A 27,190-nucleotide genomic window follows, 5' to 3' on the forward strand; every position below is an offset into this window, starting at 1 on the left:
GGATATGCTAAATCAACGTGTTCTTTCATGCATCTGATTTGGTTTGCTAGTTCTTGGGTGATTTGGAAGGAGAGAAACGACAGGATATTCATCGATAAAGAAAATTCTCCTCTTCAACTTGTGGAGAATATCAAGTTTTTCTCTTTATGGTAAGGCTAAATTTGTTGTTATTCATTATAGTTTTTATAATTGGTGCCAAAATCCTGTTTTTTGTTTGGGTACTGGTTAACCTATGTTTCATACTTTTGAACGTGTGTTGTAAATTTTTTGTTATCTTAGCTTCTCCGGTACACCTTGTGCTGGGATGATAGTCTGTTGACGGTAATATATTCTATTTTGATCTTTAAAAAAAAATTAGCTTTTTAATAAATATAATAGTTTAGTCCTTAATATATTTGTATTTTTGGTTTATTATTTGGTTAATTAGTTTCATTGATTTAGATAGTTAGTTGGGGTTTTCCCTATACTTTAGGTTAGTTTGTTAAGAGTTTTCCTTGGGTTTTCCATTGTATAAATACATCATTGAATCTTCTTATTCAAGAAGAACTTGTAACATTCAGTAATAATCAATGAAAACCCATGAGGTATATTCAGAAGTTCTTCTCCTTTCTCTATTTTAATACTTTTAAAAAGTTTAAAATTTGTTGTTTTTACCAAAAAAATTCTATTTTTTAATTTCGTAACTAGTTTTTTAAAACACTTGCTGGTTGCTATCATCATCCAAAAAAATAAAAAATAAATTGAAGGTGAGACGTCTTCGTCGGTGGGAGTCTGGGGAGTTGTCTTTGTTGGCGAGCAATTGTAGATAACTGGAGGACAAGGGTTGTTGTGATTTTTTTATTTTATTACAAAGAGGCTGAAGCTCATGCTTTTTTTTTTAATCTTATTTATATAATTAAAATCTCATGTCATTCATTTCTTTATCTTTCACAAAATATTGAGTCAAAAAAAAAAAAAATCTTTGACAAAATATAACACAATCAAGTTTTATTTTGAAAATTTTATTCGAATAGATAAAAAATTGACAAGGACTATATAGTTTCCTTTTTTTTTTGGTCAAGGGAATATACAGTTTTCTATTAAGGATAAATTATAGTATTAAATAAAAACATACTATGATTTAAAACATATTTTAGGCAAAAAAATTAAATATTGTATTATGTGTTTTTTTTTAACTCTCCGATTTTCAGGGGTCATGGTAATCCAGAGTTCGGCATGATGTATTTGTTAACCCTCCAATTTCTGAGGATCATGGTAATCATGAGTTCGGTACAAGGTAAGTATAGTTTGACCAAAGACTGCTTCACTTAGAAATTGAACTTGAGTTCTTCTAAATATTTGTCTTTTGGTGAAACTCATTAACTAGTTGAGTGATAAGTGTCATAAAAGTGTTAAATTCATGTTATATTTTAAGCACATTTTGTTGCTTGCTTTGCAAGTAATTGAAGGAAAAGCCGAGAAATAAGCGTTAAATGCCTTATTACGCTTTACTTATCATTACTCTATCCTTTTGTGCAGTAATTAGCCTTAAGACACTGATCAAAGTCCAATTCATCATGAAAAAGTGCAAAATGGTAAAAGCTGTCCAGCAAGCTTGAAGAAATGGCGCTAATAGCGTGTTCTACGCTATTAGCGTGTTCAAAGAAGTGTCAAAGTCCAGAGAGATACGCTATTGGCGTATCTGGAGCTTAAAGAAATTTCGCTATTAGCGATTTTGGCGCTATTAGCGTAAGTTAGGCGGTTTGCTCAATTCAAGTGGCCCACTTGCTATTCTTGGAAGATATTATGTTAGATATTATTTAGATATTATGTTAGATATTATGTTAGATATTATTTAGATATTTTGGGCTTGATATATTATATATTATTAGAATTTCATTAGAGAGATATATAGTTCATATTAGTCTTAGTAACTTAGTTAGTTTTTCATAGCTTTTCTCTTAGTTTTCATTGTAATATCTTAGAGAGAAAATAGGGTAGATCATATGAAGTGAGAGTGATTTTGGAAGTTGGATCCTTATTCCTTTGTTGAGACATCACAAGTGTAATGGTTCCTTCCTTTTCAATCCATCCTTGCAAGGCTTCCATGATGATGTGTAGCTAAACACTCTTTGTTGGGATGAGAGGTACTTGATTCTTGCTAACATGTAATCTTTTGATCTTGCAAAATATGATTCTAGCAATTTATATTCAATATTGTTGTTATTCTTGTGTTAATGCTTTCAATGAGATTCAAGATGATTTGGACACAAACTCTTGAATCTAGAGCTAGAGTAGCAATATATCTTAGGTTATATCATTCTTGACAAGTTTGTTAATCTTGTGATAATCACCACAATCAAGAGTTAAATGCTTTCGGATACTTAATCAAGCTGGACACGGTCGATTGGGTTATTCGATCGACTTTGTTATCGTTTAAGGGATTTGGACACGAATGTTTAAACGATACCTTAGAATTAATTATATCGCTTTGGACACGAAGGATAGTTTAGAATTGATTGTGATAATGTTGTTTATAAAGCTAGAATTCGTATGAATCATTAGTTTACGTGTGACGCTTGGTTAAGGAACGCTACTCCTAACAAGTTTCAATCCTTATTAATCTCATCTTTTACTTTTTGCATTTAGTTAACATAGTTGTAAATTCAAACAAACAATCACCCTTTTTACTTAGAATGATATTTGATGTTGAAATATCCGTGATGTCGCACTAATCCCTGTGGAGACGATACAAATACTTATCTTGTTTTTGATGCAAAACTACTTCATCAAAATGGCGCCGTTGCCGGGGATTGGTGTTTAGATATCATAGATAGAACGATTGATTTATTGTTTTAAGTATTCGTACATATTCCGTAAATATTTTTCTTTACTTAATAGTTGTTACCACTAACCCCTCTTTGATAAACAAAGAAAAGTTTCTTGTTAGTTGTTTCCATTTCAGATCATCACCTAGACAAAATCATGACTGATCATGGTTATAACAACTTCTACACTCCACCCGAGTATGAACCATATCAACAGCATCAGCAATATCCTTTTGAAGATGAACGAATGACCAATGTGGAAAATACTTTGAATATCTTCATGCAACAATCCATGATAAACATGCAAAATACCAACCAAAGATTGAGGAATTTATCAATTCAGTTGGAGATGATTCAAGCTAAAATCATGGATAATCAAGTCAACATTCAATCCACTCATGACGGAGAGATTGTTGGAGAAGGTGTTGTTGAACTTGAGGAAGATGCAATAATAGAGGAATGTGGTCCACCACATGAAATCGAACTTCCTCAAGAAAGGTCATTTACTGAAGAGGACAAAACTGTTGATAGCGGAGAAGTGATAGAGGTGGTAGAGAGAAAGGAACGGTTACTTAGCAAGGAAGAAACATTTGAACAAAAGGGGAAGAAAGTGAGCAAGGCTGAAATTGACCGGGTCATTGATGAAATTTTCGCCTTGTTCAAATCAAAGTTAAGGAGGACATGGACTCCACATCATCTGTACTTAAAGTTCATGGAATTCCTCCCACAGAGAAGGAACACAAAGGATGATGTGTTGTCCGTCTCATTTTGGCCACCCTAACGAAAAAGGCGTCGAGCTAACGACGTTAAACAAGCGCTTGTTGGGAGGCAACCCAATTCATTTACTGTTTTAATGCATAATAAGTCTAGGAGTCATGTGCATGCATCAAAACAGCAAAAACAGAAGTTAAACAGAGAGCAGAATCCTGAACTGACACAACTCGCAATGGCGAGTAAAAACAGCTCGCAATTGCGAGCAAGCATAGTTTGGTTTTTTGTTTTCTTTCTTGATACCTTTAAACACTAGTTTGCTTCTGTTGTTTGTTTCATTTTGGCACATGAACTCGTATTTTGTTTTATTAGTACTATGTTTTATGTTGAATAATGTGTTAGCATTTTTTGTTGATTAAGTACTTCATTTTGTTTTGAGAATCATGGAAGCTTCATTTGTATCACTCTTGCTTAATTTCAAATCGCAGATGATTGATAATGATTCATAGTTGTGATTAAAGCACAAAGCCAAGGTACAAGTTTCCAGTTTTTCTAGGTTTTTACTCGAATATGGAACGAGTACTTTGTGCAAATTTCATTTCATTTAGTTCTTTACAATAATTTATTTGTTTGTGAACCACGTAGTACTAGCCTAAAAGTGAGGAAACCTCAAATGTTTGTACATATGCAAGGAGACCGGATTCATTGTTTAACTCAATTGTGTTATTTTAAATCCGATATTTGTTTTAAAATTGTGTGAAGGCATGGAAGTGATCAAGGCATATTTTTGTTAATGAGAGAAACGTACTTGACCACAAATAGCCTACCTTGTGAGAAGAGCGAGTATTTGCTAACCCACTTGAGCCAAATGAATCGGAGTCCTCAATTATGAACTGTCAATTCATAAGCACAATGCTTGATGAATTTGCCTTTAAAACTTTTCAATATCCAGTTCATTTTTGACGCACTTTAGGACTCTGAGTTGTTTTTAATTGTTGAACCCTAAACTTTCATTGGTATTTGTCCCTTTTGCCTTAGAGTAAAGGAACATTCAAATAGGGTGTATTTTGATTCAAGTTGGGGAGAGAAGGTAGATGTAAATCTTATGTCAAGTACAATGGTGTAATTTTATCTTTGATCAAGACAACATGGTGTTGTAAATACACAAGAAAAGAAAACAATGTGTACATGAAAAGAAAAAATAGAAAAAGAGAAAAAGAAAGAAAAATCCAAAAAGAGAATAAGTTGTCAAGATCAAAGTGTATCTCATGTGAACACCAAGGGTTTGTAATAATTGGTAGGGAAGATTGTGGACTTTAATGGTTGATACAAGGAATGTTCCTAGTTGTTAGGCTTTTTGATTTCAATTGCCCCACATATGACATTTCTTTTGTAGCCAAGCCAAGTTATAACCCTCAAAGACCTTTTGATCCATGTTTTTATGCCTTTTGAAATGATATTTGGATGGACACATAACTTGATTGGAATGTTAACTTCATTTCCGGATGTGTGTTCATAACCCTCACTTATTTGTTGTCAATTGTTTATCTACTTTCAAAGAAGTGTGTTAGGTGTGGTTCGTGAATATATGTATTATTGTTTTGAACTATTTGGCATGAGCTTTGTACATAGGACTCATCTCATATTAGTAGTAGAATTCTAAATTAGTTGGAAACTTAGCCTTGCACGCGCATTCATTTTGAATCATTCATCTGAGAAAGTTTTCAAAGCCTTTTGTACTTGTGTCTTGTCATTAACTTGTTTGATTTTAAATCCTTTGTTTGAGGACAAACAAAGAGTTAAGTTGGGGAGAGTGACAAGTGTCATAAAAGTGTTAAATTCATGTTATATTTTAAGCACATTTTGTTGCTTGCTTTGCAAGTAATTGAAGGAAAAGCCGAGAAATAAGCGTTAAATGCCTTATTACGCTTTACTTATCATTACTCTATCCTTTTGTGCAGTAATTAGCCTCAAGACACTGATCAAAGTCCAATTCATCATGAAAAAGTGCAAAATGGTCAAAGCTGTCCAGCAAGCTTGAAGAAATGGCGCTAATAGCGTGTTCTACGCTATTAGCGTGTTCAAAGAAGTGTCAAAGTCCAGAGAGATACGCTATTGGCGTATCTGGAGCTTAAAGAAATTTCGCTATTAGCGATTTTGGCGCTATTAGCGTAAGTTAGGCGGTTTGCTCAATTCAAGTGGCCCACTTGCTATTCTTGGAAGATATTATGTTAGATATTATTTAGATATTATGTTAGATATTATGTTAGATATTATTTAGATATTTTGGGCTTGATATATTATATATTATTAGAATTTCATTAGAGAGATATATAGTTCATATTAGTCTTAGGGCCTGTTTGGTTTGGCTTCTGAGAAGCAATTCTAGCCCAAAATCAATTCTCTACAGTGCCAAAAGTAATTCTAGCCAAAAACAACGTGTTTGGTTCAGCTTTTCAGAATTGCTTTTATCCTCCAAAAGCAATTCTCCATGAAGCTACAAATCCTAGCTTCTAGCTTTTCTAGAATCAATTCTCCTTGAACAACGTGTATAGGTTTGTATATTTTATTATTACAACATGTCTATTTTACTTTATTGCCCTTTATCAATTCTCATTCTTTATCAATTCTCCTTTAGCTATGTCTATTTTAGTAATTATACATTCAAAAGCAATTCTACATAATTGCATCCAAACATAAATCATTTTGTTTAATCAATTCTACATAATTGTATCCAAACATAAATCAATTCTCTCAGAATCAATTCTGTAGAATCAATTCTATCAGAATCAATTCTATCAGAATCAATTATATTCAAAGCTGAACCAAACGGGCACTTAGTAACTTAGTTAGTTTTTCATAGCTTTTCTCTTAGTTTTCATTGTAATATCTTAGAGAGAAAATAGGGTAGATCATATGAAGTGAGAGTGATTTTGGAAGTTGGATCCTTATTCCTTTGTTGAGACATCACAAGTGTAATGGTTCCTTCCTTTTCAATCCATCCTTGCAAGGCTTCCATGATGATGTGTAGCTAAACACTCTTTGTTGGGATGAGAGGTACTTGATTCTTGCTAACATGTAATCTTTTGATCTTGCAAAATATGATTCTAGCAATTTATATTCAATATTGTTGTTATTCTTGTGTTAATGCTTTCAATGAGATTCAAGATGATTTGGACACAAACTCTTGAATCTAGAGCTAGAGTAGCAATATATCTTAGGTTATATCATTCTTGACAAGTTTGTTAATCTTGTGATAATCACCATAATCAAGAGTTAAATGCTTTCGGATACTTAATCAGGCTGGACACGGTCGATTAGGTTATTCGATCGACTTTGTTATCGTTTAAGAGATTTGGACACGAATGTTTAAACGATACCTTAGAATTAATTATATCGCTTTGGACACGAAGGATAGTTTAGAATTGATTGTGATAATGTTGTTTATAAAGCTAGAATTCGTATGGATCATTAGTTTACGTGTGACGCTTGGTTAAGGAACGCTACTCCTAACAAGTTTCAATCCTTATTAATCTCATCTTTTACTTTTTGCATTTAGTTAACATAGTTGTAAATTCAAACAAACAATCACCCTTTTTACTTAGAATGATATTTGATGTTGAAATATCCGTGATGTCGCACTAATCCCTGTGGAGACGATACAAATACTTATCTTGTTTTTGATGCAAAACTACTTCATCATTGAGCTCAATTATTTGGTTTATACTATATGCTTTTAAATCGGAATTTAGTTGTATATACTTTTAATGTAAACAGAAAAGGAGAATCAAGTTTGCGTTTTGATTACTTCAGCTCAATTTAAGATCTAATAATCGTGTTGGAGTTTTTATGGCTTTCTTGTTTTGTTTATTTGTTTGTGTCCTATTGTTAGCTTTAATTCTTTGTGTTTGCTAAAATGTTCAATAGTTACTCGTTTTGTCGGTACTGTATTTTAAGTAAGAGGTTTATGTGGTTATCATCAAATTCAACATGCTCTCAGCCTTACAAATGAATTGTCAACTTGTGGTTGAGTTTTTCAAAACAAAGAACACCTACAGTCGAAATGAGCGAACATCAGCAATAATGAATCTTTCATTATTCTTTATCATTAGCCATATGTGGAAAATTTCATTTTGTCTTGTTAAGATTTTTTTTTTTTTTTTGGTTTATTAATGTATTTTTGGCTTCTAAAATCTCTCTGTGTAGTGGTAACATGTATATGACTTTCAAAATATGGATGAGGAATGTGCTAACTCATAGTCAATTTTATTATACTATCGATATTTTAGTATTTGAATGAATCTTATTTTGATTTCTTGCAAACAAAAGAAAAAAAGAATCAAACACTTTCAGTAAAGAATAATAAATGAGAATTTTTTCTAAAAATAAAAGGGAATTATCAATTGCGAAAGAATAGAAGCAATTAACAGCTGATCCAATAGTTCAAGGAAGAAAACTAACAGAAAATATTTGGAACAATGGTTATAAAGAGATAGGATTAATGATGTTGGAGGAATGAAGTATGTATACACACACATATAGTACAAGTTTTTTATATCAACAAATTCCATATGGTTTTCTTCATGTCACATAACATAAATTTCAGATGAAGCTGAGAACTCACTTGAGCATGAACCGAACTACCAATATGTAAAACGTGAACTAACTTTATATCTTAAAAAGGCTTTTTATTTAACTGAATTCAGAGAGTTTCAAATGCCTCTAGGATTGTACAAACCGTTCAAACTTCAATCTGGTTCATTGACACTGAAATTGAAATATCAAATACTAAAGCAAAGAGAAAAATAATATATCACTTACCCCACATATTGCTATATCATCCTGTTACTACAGAAATGCCTTTAAGGGGTCATTAGGGTCAATATCAGATACAAGGGGGAGATCAACTGGAATAGATTCTAGACTCAAACCTTCATCTCTCAGCTTTTTTATTACTTCTTCAAATACAAGTTGATTCCCTCCGTTAGTTAGATGCAAACCGTCACTGCATTTCGGTAAACAAAACCGTATATTCATATCAAATCATACCATATGCATTAAATAATGATATTATTCTTTGCAAATTCATACAGAATTAGTCATTTTCGCATAACTCAAGTCACATATATGGCTACAGACTTGATCATTTTGAAAAATCAATCAAGTCAGCAATGAAAACTTCGTAAGCTTTTATATGTATGATGCAAAAATGCAAAATGTTGTAAGCAAAGATAAACAAAGAAGGTAAAATAAATTATAAACCTTAAATAAACTTTTTTCCAGTCAGGGAACTGTTGCATTTTGGTCCAGAGATCAATGTAAGGAATATGACATTCAGTGGCCACGGCAATGCATGCTCTAGCATATTCACCAGCAGCTTCATTAGTCCTTTCAGGAAGACCCTCTGGATTATTCTCAAATGGATATCTGTCATAGATTTTTAGAAATTCTTCAAGTGTGATTAACCTCTATAGAATTATATGTTTAAATGTCACAAACAAAGAAAACATAATAAAATCAGTGACAAAATGAAGATAAAAAGCCAATAAAACAATACCTGAGTCGTGCAACTTCATCAATGGGAGGAGGAGTTATGAGGATGACTTTACTTGTCGGCCATCGCTTCTGAAATTCAAAGGAAATTTGCAGTGTCTAATTATACCATTTATACAAGAGGCCTAGAATTGAAATTAAAAATATTCAAGCGTCAACTTATATACCTACATATACATTTAAGGATAACAACTTTCTTAATATAAGCATGAACATTGATCAACCTATGGGCCACGCAAGTGTAAAAAAAACTTTCCTTTAAGAATGTTATAAGCAGATATCTTTGATCCTTAAAGAAAGGGACCATTCTTCCACTCCTAAAGTAGAGGTTGGTTTTCCCCCATTGCTAACATGCATGCCTATACTTAACAGCTCACATGAGACCAAACCAACTGATAACATAATTGCACAGGAACCAAGTAATGGCACAAAGAAAGAAGGCATGATGTTTAGGTTTGTCAAAACAACGCTAACAACAATGCTAGACTCAATTCAATAAAAAAAATAAAAAAAAGTGGACCTTTTACACAAGCATCTCGTACCAACTCCATTCCCACAGAAAAGCATGGAATCAAACTCTTTGGAGTGTGTATTATTGATCATACAGTAGTGGCAAAAAGCCAGAGTCCACATTTAACATCACCTATTGTATTAACCTCCAAATTCCTGAAATCCCACAGGGCCATGTGCGTGCATCCCTAGTCCTACACTATAGCCGTGCACTGTGCCACAGCTTTACAAACATTATAAATCCAGAGAGAAACTTTTCGTTCTCTAGATCTAACAGTTGCAATAGCTAATGCGCCATGCAACATTATTAGAATGTGCAAGACTATACTTAAATAATCATAACAGCGAGAAACTTCCAAATGAAAAATAATTATTATTTCTGTAACCTGCAATATATACGCGACCAAAGCACACTTATCAAATCCACAAGAGATCAAAACTATTTTTTTTTTCAAGAAAAAAGCCTCCTGCTGTGCCACTAAAGAACAATGATCCTTTATTGGGTTTCAACACAGTAGTCTTTTACCTGATAATCTGTGCCAATCCCTCATTGTGTGCATACCCATTAAACTCTAATTTTATTCAAACTCTGTACGGGTATGGGTTACCTTGAAGAAGGAGACAATGGAGCAAAGGTTCTCCTTGTATTCATGTAGAGGGACATGTTGAAAAGCAGAGCATCTACTGGGAAGACAAGCGTCATTAGCCCCAAAGAAAACAGTCAAAGCAATCGGAGCAGTTTCGGTTCCACTGTCACCGCCTTGTGACACAGGGAAAACTCTGTCCAACACCTTCAGTGCCCACCTCGTGTTGTACCCACTATACCCTCTTAGCACCACATCTGCCTGTTACATGTTACAAACAAACCTCATTTATCCTTTTCAAAAGAAACACAAACCCCATTACAAAAAGATTCAAACTTTACATTAAAATCTAAAAACAGAATGTGGGATACAATTAACTCAAATTGTCGACCACTTATGGATCCGGCTCTTCGCATTCAGGTATTGGTGGCCGTTTGATCAAGATCAGACACTTTAGATTCAATTTCTATATTTTGAAATAAAAAATTTAGAACGATCAACAATGTCCCGAATGCGTGATTCCAATGAATGCATGGAATCCAGTTTCACCACTTATAAACTCAATGTCAACGTGAGATTCTTAACACGACGAGACTAATAAATAAATCATATTACAATTTGGGTTGCACCTAACACGATGAGACTAATAAATAAATCATTTATAAACAAAACATATAATGTGGAATGTTAACAAGAACATGAATCAGATATGAAAATATGAGTTGTTAAAGCAAAACAAAGCAAGAATGGATGTTACCGTGCGTGAGAAATAGTTGGCAAGAGAAGCACCCCATCCTCCAACATCAAAGGATTCCTCAGTGATTGAGTCACCAAAAAGATATATTTGTGGCCTCTTAGTCATGTTTGAAAGAAATGGAAGAGGGTCTTTAGATCATATAAGTATGTTGATGCATTAATAAAGTAAATAAGATTCCACTACAATAACTACATTCTCAATCTCCAGATAAAATATTATAAAATGTATTTGGAGAAATGAAATTTTTATTTGAATAATAACCCTTAAAAAAAACTACCCACCTACCCCTCCCAACAACTTCTTAAAAAAATGTAAGTTTTACTGTTCCTTCTATCCCATATTAAAATGAACCATTGGACTATTTTACATTGAGGTTACTTATTATGTACTCTATGCTCTACTCTAAAATGCATAAATTATTTCTTATCTTTCATTGTTATATATCATTTCTCCTCTTTTTTTTTTGACATAAGTTATAAATTATTTCTTACCTTCTATATTTCATTGTTTGCCGTTGCATGTTACCAACTACCAAGTGTTGCTTATACTTTTCACACAAATTCTTCACTCACTCGTGTGCAACATGTAATGACTTCTCTTAATTTTCATTTGTTTGCCCTTGCATGATTCTTTCTCCAACATGAAAATTTATTGAAAAAGGAAAAGCTTCCGACTTGAAATGTAAACTTAACTCCATGTCTAAATAAATGGCTCTATTTAACTGAATTCTGAGAGGCTAAATTGTATATAGCATTATACAAACTGTTCCAATCTGGTTCATTGATACTGAAGCACAACAAATACTCTTCTAAGAGAAAGAAAAAAACAAAACAAAATGAAATATCTAATACTTTCAGAGAAAAAGCATATACCACTTAGAGAATCCTTACAGCAAAAGGAAGACCAATACCAAGGCAATGTACTCTATTTACATACATCATTCAATAGTAATGACAACAGTACTATAATTTCCCAAAAGAGATAGCCCTTTTGTACTACATCATCATGTTACTACAGAAATGCCTTCAGTGGGTCATTAGGATCAATATCACCTATAAGGGGGAGATCAACTGCCATAGATTCTAGAGTCAAACCTTCATCACTCAGTTTTCTGATTACTTCTTCAAACACAAGTTGATTCCCTCCATTAGTGAGATGCAAACCGTCACTGCATTTCAGTAAACAAAATTGTATATTCATATCAAAACCAAAAATATAATACACATTTCGATTAATAGCTGCTGTAGGCTAACAGCAAGACAAAAAAACAAGTGAAATCCATGTAGACAGCATCATTAATTAGCATCATCGAAACTGTGCAATCTTATACAACAGCAGCCAAGTTTTATCCTACTAAGTGGGATCGGTTACATGAATCAAACGACGCAATAGTGTTCTATCAAAAACCATATCTTTCTCCAACTCATTTATCTATAGATCCTTCCTAATGGCTTCTCGTATAGTTTTTCTAGGTCTACCCCTACCTCTAGTGATCTGACTCCCGTCCATTTGATTTCCTATCCTTATTGCAGAATCCAAAGTCTTCTCTCTGTATGTCCAAACCACCTAAGTCTAATTTCTACCATCTTTTCTACTATAAGTGCTACCCAACTCTCTCTATTTCGTCATTTCTAATTCTATCCCGTCTAGTCTCACTACACATCCAACGCAACATCATCATCTCTGCTATGCTTACTTTATGTTCGTAACAGTGCAATCTTATGTTCTATTAAAATGAAACTTGCCCATTTTTTTGTAAATTACACAATAGTTAATTTTTCAGTTGTCTTGGCATTTTTAATCAAACAACGCCATAACCATCCAAGAATGACATTCTTCTTTGCAAATTCATAAAAAATTGGCCATTGTGGCATAACTCAAGTCACATGTATGGCTACGGAATTGATCATTTTGAAAACCAAGTCAGCAATGAAAACTTCATAAGCTTTTATATTATGCGGTTATGACGATTCAACAAGAATTCGGAAAAACCACATGACAAAGCCATCATGTTCATTAGCATTTTAAATTTAAAAGGTGAATACTGAAAAACTGTCAACATTGAGATTCCAAAATGCTGTATGCAAAGATAAACATAAAAAGTAAAATTTTGGAAACCTTAAATAATCTTTCTTCCAGTCAGGTGACTGTTGCATTTTGGTCCAGAGATCAATCACAGGAACACGACATTCATTGGCCACAGCAATGCATGCTCTAGCATACTCACCAGCGGCTTCATTTGTCCTTTCAGGAAGACCCTCTGGATTGTCCACATATGGATATCTGCAATAGATTTTCAGAAATTCTCAGAGTATTACCTCTATGGCATTACACAATCTAAATCTTACAAACAAAGAAAACCTAACATAAAAAAGTGACAACATGGTGAAAAAAAGATCAATAAAGCAATACCTAAGCCGTGCATCTTCATCGATGGGAGGAGGAGTTATGAGGACAACATGAGTTGTTGGCCACCGCTTCTGAAATTCAAAAGAAATTTGTAATATCCAATTATACCATTTATACAAGAGGCCTAGAATTGAAAAAATAAATTAAAAAAAAAAATAAAAAAGTATTTGATTTACGAGGTCATTCTTTTTTAAGGGTGATAATTTACTAGGTCATTCTATTATTTGGATTATTAGTATTATTTAGGGAGGAGAATACTATTATTTATTTAAGGAGAGGAGAGGCACTAGGCCAATCTATTTCTATGGATTATTACAAAACTAAGCAGCCATTGTGCTAGCACCTACAGAATAAACAAGAAAGAACTTGCATGACTTTTCCCAATCAACTTTAACCTTTTTCTCAAGGAAGCCTAAACTAATATTTTCATCTTTTCTTGCTAAAAGAAGAAAGCATTACAGCTCTGAATTTTAAATTTATATTCATTTGAATTAATATATTTTTTTTTTTGAGGAAATTTGAATTAATACTCCAATTTATAATGCTTTAAATTTGTAATGTTATATATATAGCACATTTGAGGACGAGCCTTGGCACAACAGTAAGGTTGGTACCTTGTGATAAGATCACAAGTTAAAATTCTGATAACATCTTCGTTTGTAGGGGTAAGATTGTATGCATTTACTTCACAAGACCCCACCTGGTAGAAACCTCATGCAATTTATTGCCCTTACAAACACATATAGACATCTCAATTACATAAAGGGTCGACAACTTTCTTAATAGAAGCGTAAACAATGATCAACCTATGAGCCATGTCAAAAAAACTTTCTTCTAAGAATGTTAAGCAGATATCTTTATCCCTAAAAAGAGGGACCATTCTTCCACTCCTAAAGTAAATGTGGGTCTTCGGTCTTCCCCATTGCTAACATGCATGCCTACCTAACAGTTCATAGGTGACCAGACCAAATGATAATATAATTGCATGGCCACCAAATAATGACACAGAAAAAAGACACAATATTTAGGTTGTGAAAACAACGTTATGATCCTGCTCAAAAAGAAAGACAATAAAAAGTGGACCTTTACAGAAGCATCTCGTGCAAACTGCAAACTCCACTTACACAAAAAAGCATGAAATTAAAAAAACTTTAGAGAGCGTATTATTGATCACAACACAAGTGGAAAATAGTGATAACCAAAGTCCCTATAGCACAGCCACTGCACGTGTGTTAATTTGACATCACCTATTCTAAAAGGGCCCTACTTCTCCAATTCAATTCCTGAAACCCCACAAGGCCAGAACCAATATTTGGCTACCCCAGACAATATATATAAATCATCATTAACAACCAACCCCACCAAATGACAAATAATTAGTCTTTTTGTAACACTAACATGCAATATATGCAAACAAAGCACGCTTATCAAACCCACAAGGGTCAAAACTAATTTTTTAACCTTTTGTGCCACTAAAGAAACGTGAGTTACTCAGCACCAACAATTTATGTTTAATGTGTATTTGGTGGTGTCACACATGTGTTAGTGTAGAGCATGAAACTAACATCTGTAGGGGTAGCACTTGGGTGACATTGTGGTGGTGACATTGGTGACATTGTCCAACCACAATGTCACAAGTGACTTTTCTTCTTTCTCTTTCATAAGGGATTTTTGTTTTATGTATACTTGTGACATTGTGGTTGGCCAATGTCACCAACCACAATGTCACCGAAGTATTTTCCCATCTGTAGTTACATTCAACCCAAATATACCAGTAACACTATTTTATTGATTGAAATTCATATGATTCTCGCTAAATTTACGTGGCCTCCATGATTTAGTAGAATCCGCTATAATCCAAACCAATAGAATAGTATAATTACATGTGTCAGGACACCGGACATGCCTTCTATTCTATCAACGGCTAGTCTGCATGCACTCCTCCATTCAATCACTATCAATTTTTCAAATTATTATCCTTGTCAATGTGTAAGTGTTTAGTCTAACATCTCTTTCAGACAGTACCAACCCTTTTTCTGGGTTTCGATACCATTAACACTTTATTCAAACTAGTGTTACAATTAACAGCATCCTTATATACATACATAAAATAAAATAAAAACTGTCTTCATACAAATCTATGAAGCATCGACAAGGACATTGGGCATGACACAGACATTGGTAATAATTTGAATAATTTGAGAAAATGACGTAATTGAATGTAAACACATATCGGACACACTAATCACAAAGTGTCGTGCTACAAAGCTACCGAAAATGGGTTACCTTGAAGAAGGAGACAATGGAGCAAAGATTGTCCTTGTATTCATGAAGAGGAACATGCTGAAAACCAGAACATCTATTAGGAAGACAAGCATCATTAGCCCCAAAGAAAACTGTCAAAGCAACAGGAGCAGTTTCTGTTCCATCACCCTTTGACACAGGAAAAACCCTTTCCAAAACCTTCAACGCCCACCTTGTGTTGTAACCACTGTATCCTCTTAGCACTACATCAGCCTGATACACAACACAATAACCCCAATTACAAAAAGCTTCAAACTTTACATCAAAATCACAAAACCCATCACAAGAAATACAGAAAAAGATGAAACAGTGACATAGAAACCTGCTGGGTTGTTAAAGGAAGAATGAAAAAAAATAAATACCGTGCGAGAGAAATGGTTGGCAAGAGAAGCACCCCAGCCACCAAGAGCGAATGAATCTTCAGTGATTGAATCACCGAAAAGAAAAATCTTTGGCCTTGTCGTCGTCATGTTGATGTAGAAATGAAAGAATGAATGGAAGATCCAGTAGATATATAGATAGATAGATTCAGTAGGTTCTACAAAGTTAACTACTCCTAGAGTAGAGGCTAGAACCTTTGTTGATGAATTTAATAATAGAGCTTCTTCTTCTAGTAATAATGAATAATGAATTGTTTTCGGTGGAAAAAGGCTGCAAATGCACACAAAGAGAAAGTTATTGAATTCACTGAATTGAAAGTGCACTGGAAAAGGTGCATGCCGATAGAGAGTGGGGTGGACAACGGTCGGGTTCGGGCGGGTTCGGGCCCGAAACGCCAAACCGAACACAACCCGCGGGTGGCATACACGAACCCAAATCTAACCGTTCATTTCTACGGATTGGTCGGGTTTCGGGTAGCTCGGGTTACGGGTCACGCGGGCGGTTATATACGGGTAAGATCTTTGGCATCCCACAAAAATTCCCTAACAAATCACATGAACAGAAAAACAAAGAGTAGGTTGAGGTTTGAGAAGCACAAAGAAAACAAAGTAGATTGAGATTTGAGAAAGGTATGAAGAACAAGGAAGAAGAGAAGATTTTAAGCATGCTCATCACCAAACCAGAACTCCTTTTCTCTTTGGATCTCGCAGGCTGTAGTTCTAAAACTTTAGCATTTTAGTAGATGGAGAGAATTTGTGTAGATGAGAGAGAAACTGAATAGAAAAAAATAATTAATTAAAATAAATAGCCTCTTTACATTGTTTCCGAAACGGGAGAGAGAGAATTTAATTTATTATTTTTTATGTAATGAAGACTTTCTACAATATTTTTATTCATTTCAAATTTTAATTGGCAATTATTACTGTATAGAGAAAATTGTGGATCTCAAGGGGACATGTTGTTATCCAGTCAAAAGGAAATATAGAGAAAAGTCTAGTACCTATTAATAGTGTTGTCTTTTCCATGAGAACGTGGCACTCTTGCTGTGATGTGCCTTGTCTATCACCATTTGAAGATTTACAGGGGTAATATTTTTATAATAGTTATAGATATACGGGTGGGTTCGGGTACCCGCGGGTGAAGGTCCTTTACCCACTTCTGCCCACTGATACCCTTGTGTACCCGTATTTGTGACCCGTTTGACCCGCAGACCCGATTTAAACCACCCAGTTCGGTTTTTTTTTTCGGTTTTTTTCGGGTTGGGCCGGGCCACGGGTCCTTGTCCAGCCCTAATAGAGACGTAACCAAGGCCGGCGAGCGGTAGGGACACATGGGCTCCATCCTCGATCTCCAAATAATACATTCAATATAATACAGGAGTATAGAAGAATGCCAACCTTGCTCGTTAGTCAAAATATTTGATAAAATTATTTATCAATTAATTGATAAATGTAAAATGACATAAAATTATATTCTTTTTTTGGTAATGGTTAGGGATTTAAACTCCCGGACCTTGCATATTTTATGTATTGTCCAATTAACATAGCTAAGCTCACGAGGACACATAAAATGATATTCTTAATTCATTATATAATTTACATCAATTGATATTTAAAATTTTATGATTTAAATATATTAATTCAATGTCTTTCAAATATATTATTTTAAAATTCATAAATTTGCTAATGTTTTTATTTAAAAATTTATTTTATTTCAATTTTTATTATAAAAAAAATTAAACAAAACTTTTCAAAAAGAAAATTAAACAAAAGTTAATTATGACAACACTTTTTTTTTAAAACGTAACATTTGTTGATATGTAAACGTGAGCATATAATTTGTAAAAAAAAAAAAAAAAGGTGGGCATATTAATGAAACGTAACATGCTTCTTAAAAAATATATTAAACGTTGATGTTTTTCTTAAACGTAGTTATTTATTATAAAGGGTAAAAATGGATTTTAGTTAAAGTGATAAGGGTAAAAAAAATGAGGTAAAAGATGATAAGTTGTATACTCAAACGGTATCTAAAATAATGTCTAGATAATACTCCATCCGTTTCAAAATGAGTGTCGCTTTAGCCAAAAAAATTTGTTTAAAAATGAGTGTCGCTTTAAGTTTCCAATGCAATAATAATTTTTTCTTTTCAATTGTACCCTCCAATTAATATTCTACACACTACTTCCAAAGTATTACTTTTAAAACTAACCAATAGTTAATAAGGATAATTTGGTAAAATAATCATTCTCTTTCTCTTAATCATTGCATTTCTTAATATGTGTGTAAACACCTAAAACGACACTCATTTTAAAACGGATGGAGTAGCATATAAGTTCATTGTAAAAAGACTGTTATTAAATGGGATTTTTTATCAAACAAATTTATAAGTTTTCCGCTATAAGCTAACTTGCATTTCTAAGGAAGATTTCTTTGAATATTGTTTTCATCCAAAATTTAAATGGTGATTAGCACCTAGATTGTTCAAAAATTCGGAAAATTGTCCATAATGAGTCATCACAATATTCCACAATGACATACATTTTCCGATTGCTATTATAAATAAAACTTAGTGTTTTAGATTTGTTTAATAAATGATATATGTAATATATATTATTTATCAAATGAATTTAAAATGTCAATTTTTGTTTATAATAACGTGTAAGTGGATCGAAAATTAAAATATTTGGATCATCCACCCATATTCATTTTCTCATAGATCACTTTCACTTGAACCTTAACCAAAACTGAACCGCTCTCACCGGGATTCAGACACAGACACGGAGTCCACCACCGCACACGCATCCCCGAAAAAGGTTCGTTCCAATTTCCTTTACTCTCTGCTTCATATTCTACTAGTTTCTATTATCCCAATGCACAAAATTACATTTATTCATACCCTAATTCTATAAACAATGTTAATTCAACAATTCATATATCTCAATTTTTTAAATTAGGGTTCCAAACCCTAATTTCACTTCAATTCGACAACCCTGTTCTAACTAGACAATATATTTTGTATGTGAATGATCAAGAAATCGAGATGCAGGGAAGAGTGAGGAAGGTTTCAGCTCGTGGTGAACCAGTAGCAGCAAACTACGCATTCGGTCCTTCCATCGACGATGTAATCATCAAACACCGGCTTCTAACCCGAACAACAACAACTCGAGGCGAACCGCCATTGAAAAAGCTTCAAAAGAAGTTCACATCTTTTGTCTCCGAGGTAGACAAAGATGAAGACAATTACAATGACTGTGAAAAGCTTGCAAGAGCATTTTTGCAAGAATTGACAACTTTTGAGATACCCCTTTTGAAGAGTAAAGCGATCGTTGAAGCTAATGTTAGGGAGAAGGATAATTTCAATGAGTTGAAAGATGAAATGAATCGACAGATTGCGCAGGCGCAGATTGATATTGAGGATTTGAAGAAACAGTTGGAGGAGAGTAAGGTTGAGAGACGACATAAGGAAGAGTGTGAGGCTATTAGGAAGTTGATTGCTGTGCAGCCGCCGAGATCTGAGACGCAAAAGGTTTTGAGTGAGTTGGAGAAGGAGATTGCGGCGTTGGATGCTGAGAATACTGCTGGTTCGAGATTATTGGAGCTGAGGAAGAAGCAGTTTTCGCTTTTGTTGCAAGTGGTATGTGGTAGACATTTAGTTTGTTTATTTGCTTATGCTACTGCTTTCGTGATTGTGTGTTATTTTGCTTCTTAGAAATGTGCAACGCAGGAATTTATGTCAGCTCTGTGCCTATTTGTGATGCCTAATTGTTTAACTATTTCTCTTTCTAAATATTGTGTTAACGTAGATGCTTAGCCTTGTTGCCCTGTTAGGATAAGCAACTTATTTGCTGCTTATAACACAAGCGCTTATCATTATTATATATATAAGCTATTTTTTAGCATAGGCTATCTTGGAGAACTTATGAAAATAAGCTAAAAGCAGCTATTGAACAATGTCATAAGTTGTTTTCACAAGTTCTCCCAAATAGTCTCACAAAACTTGTGCCGGTAGATAAGCTCAAATAAGTCAATCCAAACAGGCCCTGAAGTTTACAAAATGGCAGAACGGGCTTTAGTTACGAATATCATTTTTCTATTGAAATGGGATTCTGGTCCTATTGCAAAAGTTGCACATAGTAAAATCACACACTATTTTGAAATAGAGACATTATATTTGATACTTCTTATTTTGATTATGATAATGATAGCACTATGCAGATGAAGCTGTTAATGTCAATAAAAAACTAAGATCCTGTGTGGTTCTAGAAAATGTTTTCTTCTTTCATTTTTGTTTTCGCCGTAAATATAACTCGGTCTAATGAACCTCAATAGCCATCCAAGTTCAACTGAAATCAACCATAAAAGAAAACATCAATCACTTAAAAAATTCATAGTTAGAAACTGCATGTGTCTGCATTTTTTAGTTGAAGGAGAACTCAATTTGATATGAGTTGCCCAATTCTGAAAAGCAAAGATGAAATAACAGAGAATTTAAAAACATATATGGTAGAATGCAACCTTAATTATGAATAGCCTGTTAAATTAAGTCTATAGAATGGCAGAATGCAGCCTCAGTTATGAATACTAGTTGAGAAGGGATTTTGGCACAGTTGTCTGTAGACCGAAATTTAAAATGCATTTGGAAGATGGGTAATTCTAGCTTACAAAGCAGTATTTTGGTTTTTGATTGTGATCTGCATTAACCTTTTCAAATCATCTTGATGTTTTTAGAGTGTTAAAAATTGGTGTTTGGGCTGAAAATTGTCAAACCAAGTAATCATATATATGAATACATTCATAGGTCCGGAAGACTAAAATAGAGAATTTATGATTTGTGACTTTTTAGTTTATTGCTTGAAATGGTTATGCAATTTGCTAGGCTCTTGTCAAGTTATATAATATATGTTGACAATAAAATGCGTCCATCTTTAGTTATTTCTCTTTGAAGATTTTTTAGTCGGGACTTCCATCCTTAGCTTCCTAATTTGCCTTTGTAATAAAATGTGAACATGTGTTTTTCTCCGATGTCAACAACCCACTTGTTACATTCTGAAAAGAGTTCCAATGTCTCATTCGATCATTTTTAATCTCGATATAATCTGTAATTGCCGGTTTCCCTTTCTTTTATTTATTTATTGTGTTGTAGTGTGCATACCTGTTGGATGTAGTTTTAGTCAATAGTGTTTCAGCTGAATCATTTGTGTTCAAGGATTTCACAGTAAGTTATAATTTTCTATGTATCTTTTACTTCTCATGTCATATGAACTTGTTTTTCCGGTATTTTCTGTTTTTCATTGGCTATGTTATGAACTGTCAATATCATTGGCCATGTATACGTTGATGTCAATATTTATTCTCCTCCTTAATTTTCCTGCAGGTGGATGAGTTGCAGAATACAATAGAGGAAGACCAAAAGAGTCTAGTCGAGGAGATGAGATTAGCAACTGAGGAGCTCAAGAATGGGATGGAGGATGCAAGTGGGGGGTCAGATGCAATGACAGTTGACCATTAACTAGATTGAAAGTCTCATTGTTGTATCATTTTTTATGTTTTCATATCGTGATTAGGAATCATATGTAAATGAAATATCAATGTTATTGTGCCAGTGCTTAGAACTTTGTAAACACTTGCATTTTGATTGGCGTTTCCTCTGAAATTTTGTTGTGTAACAATACATTCAACATTGTTGCGTCCATTTCATTTTTTTCTTCTCCTTGTCGTTTTTCACCCAAAGAATCGGGTAATTTATACTCCTATGTATGTATCACAAACAAAACCATATATGGGAATGGATATGAGAATTTTAAAAGTATATACTAAAATTTGTCACGAGGTCTAACCAATACTAGTGGTTTCAGTTTCTGAGTTTTTGGGTATCCAAAATCAACTGTGATGAGGCTAAATGATCTTAGAAGCAAACAACTTGGTTCACAAATGCACCACTGTTTTTTTAAATCGGGTATCCTCCGTGCACACAAGTTGCAATTGCAAAGACTAAATAGTTGTTTGTCCATATATATCTATCAGAATATATTCATACATAGCAAAATTTACTCTTCCCTTTATATTCTCACCCATTTTTATAAACCTCAAATGAATCTATTTTTTAGGCAAGAAGTAAATGATAATGCTCATGTTCTTGCAAAAGTATATACCAATTACGCTACTCGCAATATTTTAATGTGTACTCCTCATTGTATTTGGAACATTACGTTGAATGAAATGCTTTGATTTTGCTTGCATAATTATTTTTGCAAAGGATTTCAAAAGAATCGCAATGAAATGCTTTGATTTTGCTTGCATAATTATTTTTGCAAAGGATTTCAAAAGAATCGCAAGTTTGAAACACTTTATTTTGTGATAAATATTAAACAAAATTTTTGAATTACTAAATCAATGGCCACTAGAGGTGCCTAATTTTATTTTCCATTTTCACATTATAGGTGACGTGAAAATAATAGAGACAAATAAAAATATTTTTCCTTAAAAACAAAAGGTGAATGTAATTAAAAAAATATTGAAAAAATTGAAGTTACAAAGCACATACTCTAGAGAAAGAAAAAAAAAGTTACAAAGCACAACTTTACCCATAAAACGACGGTGGAATTTAGCATGGGTAAGTGGAGTTTTTTCCCACCATGGGAAAAAACTAGCCTAGACAAGTAGCCTCGACAAGTAGCCTAGACACTAGCCTAGACAAGTAACATAGGATCACGAATCCTCGTACAAATTCTCTCCGGCAATGTCACTCATCGAGAAAACATGAACAATGGAGTAATATTCAGATCTTTCTTCTTCTCTCGTAGATTCCATAGTTCCCTATTATCAACACATCAACCATTTCCACAAAACCATGATTTCATTCCTCCATCTACCTTTTTCTCCAACACTCTCCAGCATTACATTAATTCCCAAACCCCTTCCCATGGCCAAAAGATCCATTCCCACATTCTCAAAACTGGGTTTGTCCCAAACACAAACATTTCCATTAAACTCCTTATACTATACATTAAATCTAATTCCTTAAAATATGCACGCCAAGTGTTTGATGATTTGCTCGACAGAACTTTATCAGCTTATAATTACATGATTGGTGGGTATTTAAAAAATGGGCAAGTTGATGAGTCACTTGATTTATTTCATCAGCTTTTAGTGTCTGGTGAAAAGCCTGATGGGTTTACGTTTTCGATGATTTTAAAGGCGTCTACAAATAGGGTTAGTAATGGGATGGTTGGTGATCTTGGAAGAATGGTACATGCACAGATTCTTAAATTTGATGTTGAGAAAGATGATGTTCTTTGTACGGCGTTGATTGATTCTTATGTTAAGAATGGGAGGGTTGGTTATGGAAGGACTGTGTTTGATGTGATGTCGGAGAAGAATGTAATATCTTCAACGTCGCTTATTTCTGGTTACATGAATAAAGGCTTTTTTGATGATGCTGAATATATATTTCGAAAAACATTGGATAAGGATGTTGTTGTGTTTAATGCTATGATTGAAGGTTATAGCAAAGTATCTGAATATGCTATGAGATCTCTTGAAGTTTTCATTGACATGCAACGGTTGAATTTTAGGCCGAATCTTTCCACATTTGCTAGCATAATTGGTGCTTGTTCTGTGCTTGCAGCTTTTGAAATTGGGGAACAAGTTCAAGCTCAGCTTATGAAAACGCCTTTTTTTGCAGACATAAAGTTAGGAAGTGCGCTTATAGATATGTATTCCAAATGCGGTAGAGTTGTAAACGCTCAAAAAGTTTTTGACCACATGCTTCAGAAGAATGTTTTTTCATGGACGTCTATGATTGATGGATATGGGAAGAATGGATTCCCTGATGAAGCACTTGAGCTGTTTAAAAAGATGCAGATTGAATACAGCATCGCACCCAATTTTGTGACGTTCCTTAGCGCTCTCACAGCTTGTGCGCATGCTGGACTTGTGGAAAAGGGTTTGGAGATCTTTCAGAGTATGGAGAGCGAATATAAACTGAAGCCGAGGATGGAGCATTATGCTTGCATGGTTGATCTGTTAGGACGAGCCGGGTGGCTGAATCAGGCTTGGGAGTTTGTCATGAGGATGCCTGAGAGACCGAATTCGGACGTTTGGGCTGCTTTACTTAGTTCATGCAGAATCCATGGTAATATGGAGATGGCGAAATTAGCCGCAGATGAGATTTTCAAGCTGAATGCTAATGGAAGACCGGGGGCATATGTTGCATTATCTAATACCTTGGCAGATGCTGGGAAATGGGACAGTGTAAGTGAGCTTAGAGAAGTAATGAAGGAGAGAGGAATATCCAAGGACACTGCCTGTAGTTGGGTTTGAGCTAATGGTGCATGTTAGTTCTTGTGATGTATTCAAAGATGCACAACATTTTCTAAGTTTTGATTACCGTGCTTCTGACAGTAATGTAAACTCTTAAAAAGAAATATATGAAACAAGATGTTCAATGAAGTGGAGAAGCAATGGTGTTTCTAGAAGGTAGTTATAGATAATATGGTTCAAGGAGGTTAATCCTAATTGACAGAAAAGAAGGTAAAAAGTTAAGCAGAATTGTTGACTATTTTGAATAAAGTTGAAGTCAAGCCCTGCTGCTTAAAAGTGATAAGTTTTTTTTTGCAGTAGGTAGACATAGGATTTGGACTTTTAAATTAAAAAACTCCAAATATTGTTAATCTAGTCCATATTAACTTCGGGATCACAGTGAAAGAAGTACAGATTAATATGGATTTAGATAATTTTTATCTAATCCATGAAGCTTATAAACTTCATGACAGTAGCCAGTCGTAGATACTTACAAAATGTTTTTTTTCGATAGATCTTTCCTTCGATTGTTTTTTCAATGATTGGCATCCCTCAAGGTGCATGTTTGGAATGATGGCGAATTTAGCGGAATTATGGTGTATCACTGTGTTTTGCTAAAAACTACACTATTGAACCTCAACAAATATGTCAACGTTATTTCGTCAAACTCATTTTAAACGCACACTTGATTAACAAATACTCCATACAGTAAAACAATCGTAGCATGGACAAAGACATGGGCATCACATAGTTGAAATTGCATTTTCAAAGTTTGATTATGTATAAAAAATAATAATAAAACCTGATCCATAGTTAGTGACGTGAGCAGAAAGGAATGCCTGTATCAACGTGGGCTTTAGGTATTGGTAACCAACCGGACTGTTTCTTTCTTGGAACAGGTTCAAAATCTAGGTGGCTACTTCCATTTCACTACGTGTACCCGTTTTTTTAATTTTATTTTGGTAGAAAATTTTATTATGTTTTCTCTACTAATTTAACTCATTTTATTAATATTTCTTGTTCTCTCCGTCAACTATATAGTACTAGTATATAACTATATATTATATATAGATTTTGTAGTTTATGATTTGTATTTAGCCTCCCATAATTTAAGAACTTCAACCCATTAGGTAATTAACCATGTGTTGCTGTTGTGGTGAGGATTGTAAATTCAGGCCTCTTGGTTTTCTCCTAGGCCTTCCTTTTGCTTTCTTGTCTCTCATAATCTCCTTTGTAGGTGCAGTTATTTGGATTGTTGGGTAAGTCCCTCTCTTTTCCAATCTATTAGTATTTTCTTTTGATTATTTTTTCTTTGAAAATAATAATTATAATTGAGAAAAAGTTATGAATGTGTATGATGCTATGTATGGCAGGTTGACTTTGACATGTATATGTCCATGCTGTCTTTGCGTGACCCTCATAGTTGAGTTTGCTCTGGCTCTCATCAAGGCTCCAGTTAAGGTTATGGAGTGGTTCACATCCAAGATTCCATGTTAAAAGAGATATTTGTATTTTTATAAGACTTTGAAGTTACTTGGTGCTAACTTTAGTACTATTCTTTGGTTGATTACCTTTTAGCTTCATTCATGCATTAGTTTAAACCATTAGTACTCTCCTTGTCCTAAAATGAATTTTAATTAGAAACTTTCACTTCAACTTAACTTTCTCTTCAACCTAATTTTGAGTGAGAAAGAAACAGTATTTTATCACATAAGTTTGATTGATTGTAGAACTTATTAATTATTAATGTTGAAAATGTTTTTGTCTTCTTTTCTCTTGGTGGTTTGTATCATTCTTTCAAATTGGCAAAATATTCAAAGATGAAATGAGCTCCCGAACTGCTAGTTTTGGCTTATATCTAAGCAATAGTTTCATTTTTATTACGTGTACACTTCACATAACCTCTTATTCACTTTCAAGCAATATAGAGGATGAACTCAAGTATTAATCTCCAACTTTTGTTTATCGGATTTTTATTAATATGCACAATTTATTTTAACCTTTCCTTTTTTATACTTTGATGCTAACAATAACGTTTCTTGTATTTACTAATATCTACAAAAACAAAATATTTGTAAGAATTGAACCCGTAACCTTCACTCATATGATAGAGATCATTACAATTATTGGGCTGTTTTTTTCAATAAAAGACTTCATATATAACATCCATAATTTAAGAATGAATTTTATAATATGTTTAGAGTCAAATATGTTTTTCATCCTTGCACAATCTTAAATGTTGTTTTCCGTCCTCATAAAAAGATAAATCACACCTTTCAAAACAATAAAAAGAATTCACACATTTTTTTTTAGATAAACAAAATGACAAAGTCATTATAAATTCACTCATACAAGTGAAGAAGTCAGGGCTTGTACTCTAATCACAACGTCTGACCTAACAATTTTGACATTTTCATCAATTGAGTTAGGATATGTGGACTCGCACTTTTTTATTATTACAAATATATTTAAATTTTTGCTCGAACATGTAGAAAACAAAAAAAAAAATCTATAGAAAACTTTCCTATGTTAAATATTCACAAAGAAAATATATTCACATACTTATTAAAATAATGTAGAGTTTTGCGTAAGATAAATTAACCAAAGATTAAAATTTTACTCAATGCTTTTTGATAACTTAGTAATACTAGCAATTTAACTTTTATTTTTAAATAACCAAACACCATGTTTATAACTAGAAGGCATTTTTCATTCATTGCATAATGCTTTTAAGTCGTAAGTTTGAGTAAGGAGGGAGTGATTAAAAAGACATATAACCACATTATGTTGGAAAATGTACCAGCTTCTTTTGTTGAAATCGAATATATCTGTCTTGAGAAGACCATTATACCTAGATATGTATATACCTATGGG

The 27,190-nt window shown here is 33.5% G+C and overlaps 5 protein-coding genes across 5 annotated transcripts; 3 read left to right on the forward strand and 2 right to left on the reverse strand.

The window, feature by feature from the left end:
* Nucleotides 1-8,185: 8,185 nt before the first annotated feature.
* Nucleotides 8,186-11,143, reverse strand: LOC146944048 (GDSL esterase/lipase At5g45920-like). The gene is made up of 5 exons (XM_085742434.1): nt 10,923-11,143; nt 10,190-10,426; nt 9,076-9,143; nt 8,781-8,945; nt 8,186-8,523 (listed from the first exon to the last, which is right to left on the reverse strand). The coding sequence occupies exons 1-5, from the start codon at nt 11,025-11,027 to the stop codon at nt 8,367-8,369; spliced, it is 732 nt and encodes a 243-aa protein (XP_085598560.1). The 5' UTR covers nt 11,028-11,143; the 3' UTR covers nt 8,186-8,366.
* A 479-nt stretch (nt 11,144-11,622) lies between these two features.
* On the reverse strand, nt 11,623-16,321 carry LOC146944049 (GDSL esterase/lipase At5g45920-like). The gene is made up of 5 exons (XM_085742435.1): nt 15,998-16,321; nt 15,618-15,848; nt 13,335-13,402; nt 13,041-13,205; nt 11,623-12,090 (listed from the first exon to the last, which is right to left on the reverse strand). The coding sequence occupies exons 1-5, from the start codon at nt 16,103-16,105 to the stop codon at nt 11,934-11,936; spliced, it is 729 nt and encodes a 242-aa protein (XP_085598561.1). The 5' UTR covers nt 16,106-16,321; the 3' UTR covers nt 11,623-11,933.
* A 2,406-nt stretch (nt 16,322-18,727) lies between these two features.
* LOC146944050 (THO complex subunit 7A-like) lies at nt 18,728-21,707 on the forward strand. The gene is made up of 3 exons (XM_085742456.1): nt 18,728-18,828; nt 19,048-19,649; nt 21,390-21,707. The coding sequence occupies exons 2-3, from the start codon at nt 19,056-19,058 to the stop codon at nt 21,522-21,524; spliced, it is 729 nt and encodes a 242-aa protein (XP_085598582.1). The 5' UTR covers nt 18,728-18,828; nt 19,048-19,055; the 3' UTR covers nt 21,525-21,707.
* A 994-nt stretch (nt 21,708-22,701) lies between these two features.
* Nucleotides 22,702-25,920, forward strand: LOC146944051 (Tetratricopeptide repeat (TPR)-like superfamily protein). The gene is made up of 2 exons (XM_085742436.1): nt 22,702-25,575; nt 25,690-25,920. Exon 1 carries the CDS (start codon nt 22,775-22,777, stop codon nt 24,335-24,337), a length of 1,563 nt encoding a protein of 520 aa, XP_085598562.1. The 5' UTR covers nt 22,702-22,774; the 3' UTR covers nt 24,338-25,575; nt 25,690-25,920.
* On the forward strand, nt 25,395-26,090 carry LOC146944052 (signaling peptide TAXIMIN 1-like). Its single transcript, XM_085742437.1, has 2 exons — nt 25,395-25,575; nt 25,690-26,090. Exons 1-2 carry the CDS (start codon nt 25,457-25,459, stop codon nt 25,811-25,813), a joined length of 243 nt encoding a protein of 80 aa, XP_085598563.1. The 5' UTR covers nt 25,395-25,456; the 3' UTR covers nt 25,814-26,090.
* Nucleotides 26,091-27,190: the final 1,100 nt, after the last annotated feature.

The sequence above is a fragment of the Medicago sativa genome, chromosome 2, assembly GCF_051527215.1.
Source record: "Medicago sativa cultivar Bolivia chromosome 2, Bolivia_mono, whole genome shotgun sequence".
NCBI classification, from domain to species: Eukaryota; Viridiplantae; Streptophyta; class Magnoliopsida; order Fabales; family Fabaceae; genus Medicago; species Medicago sativa.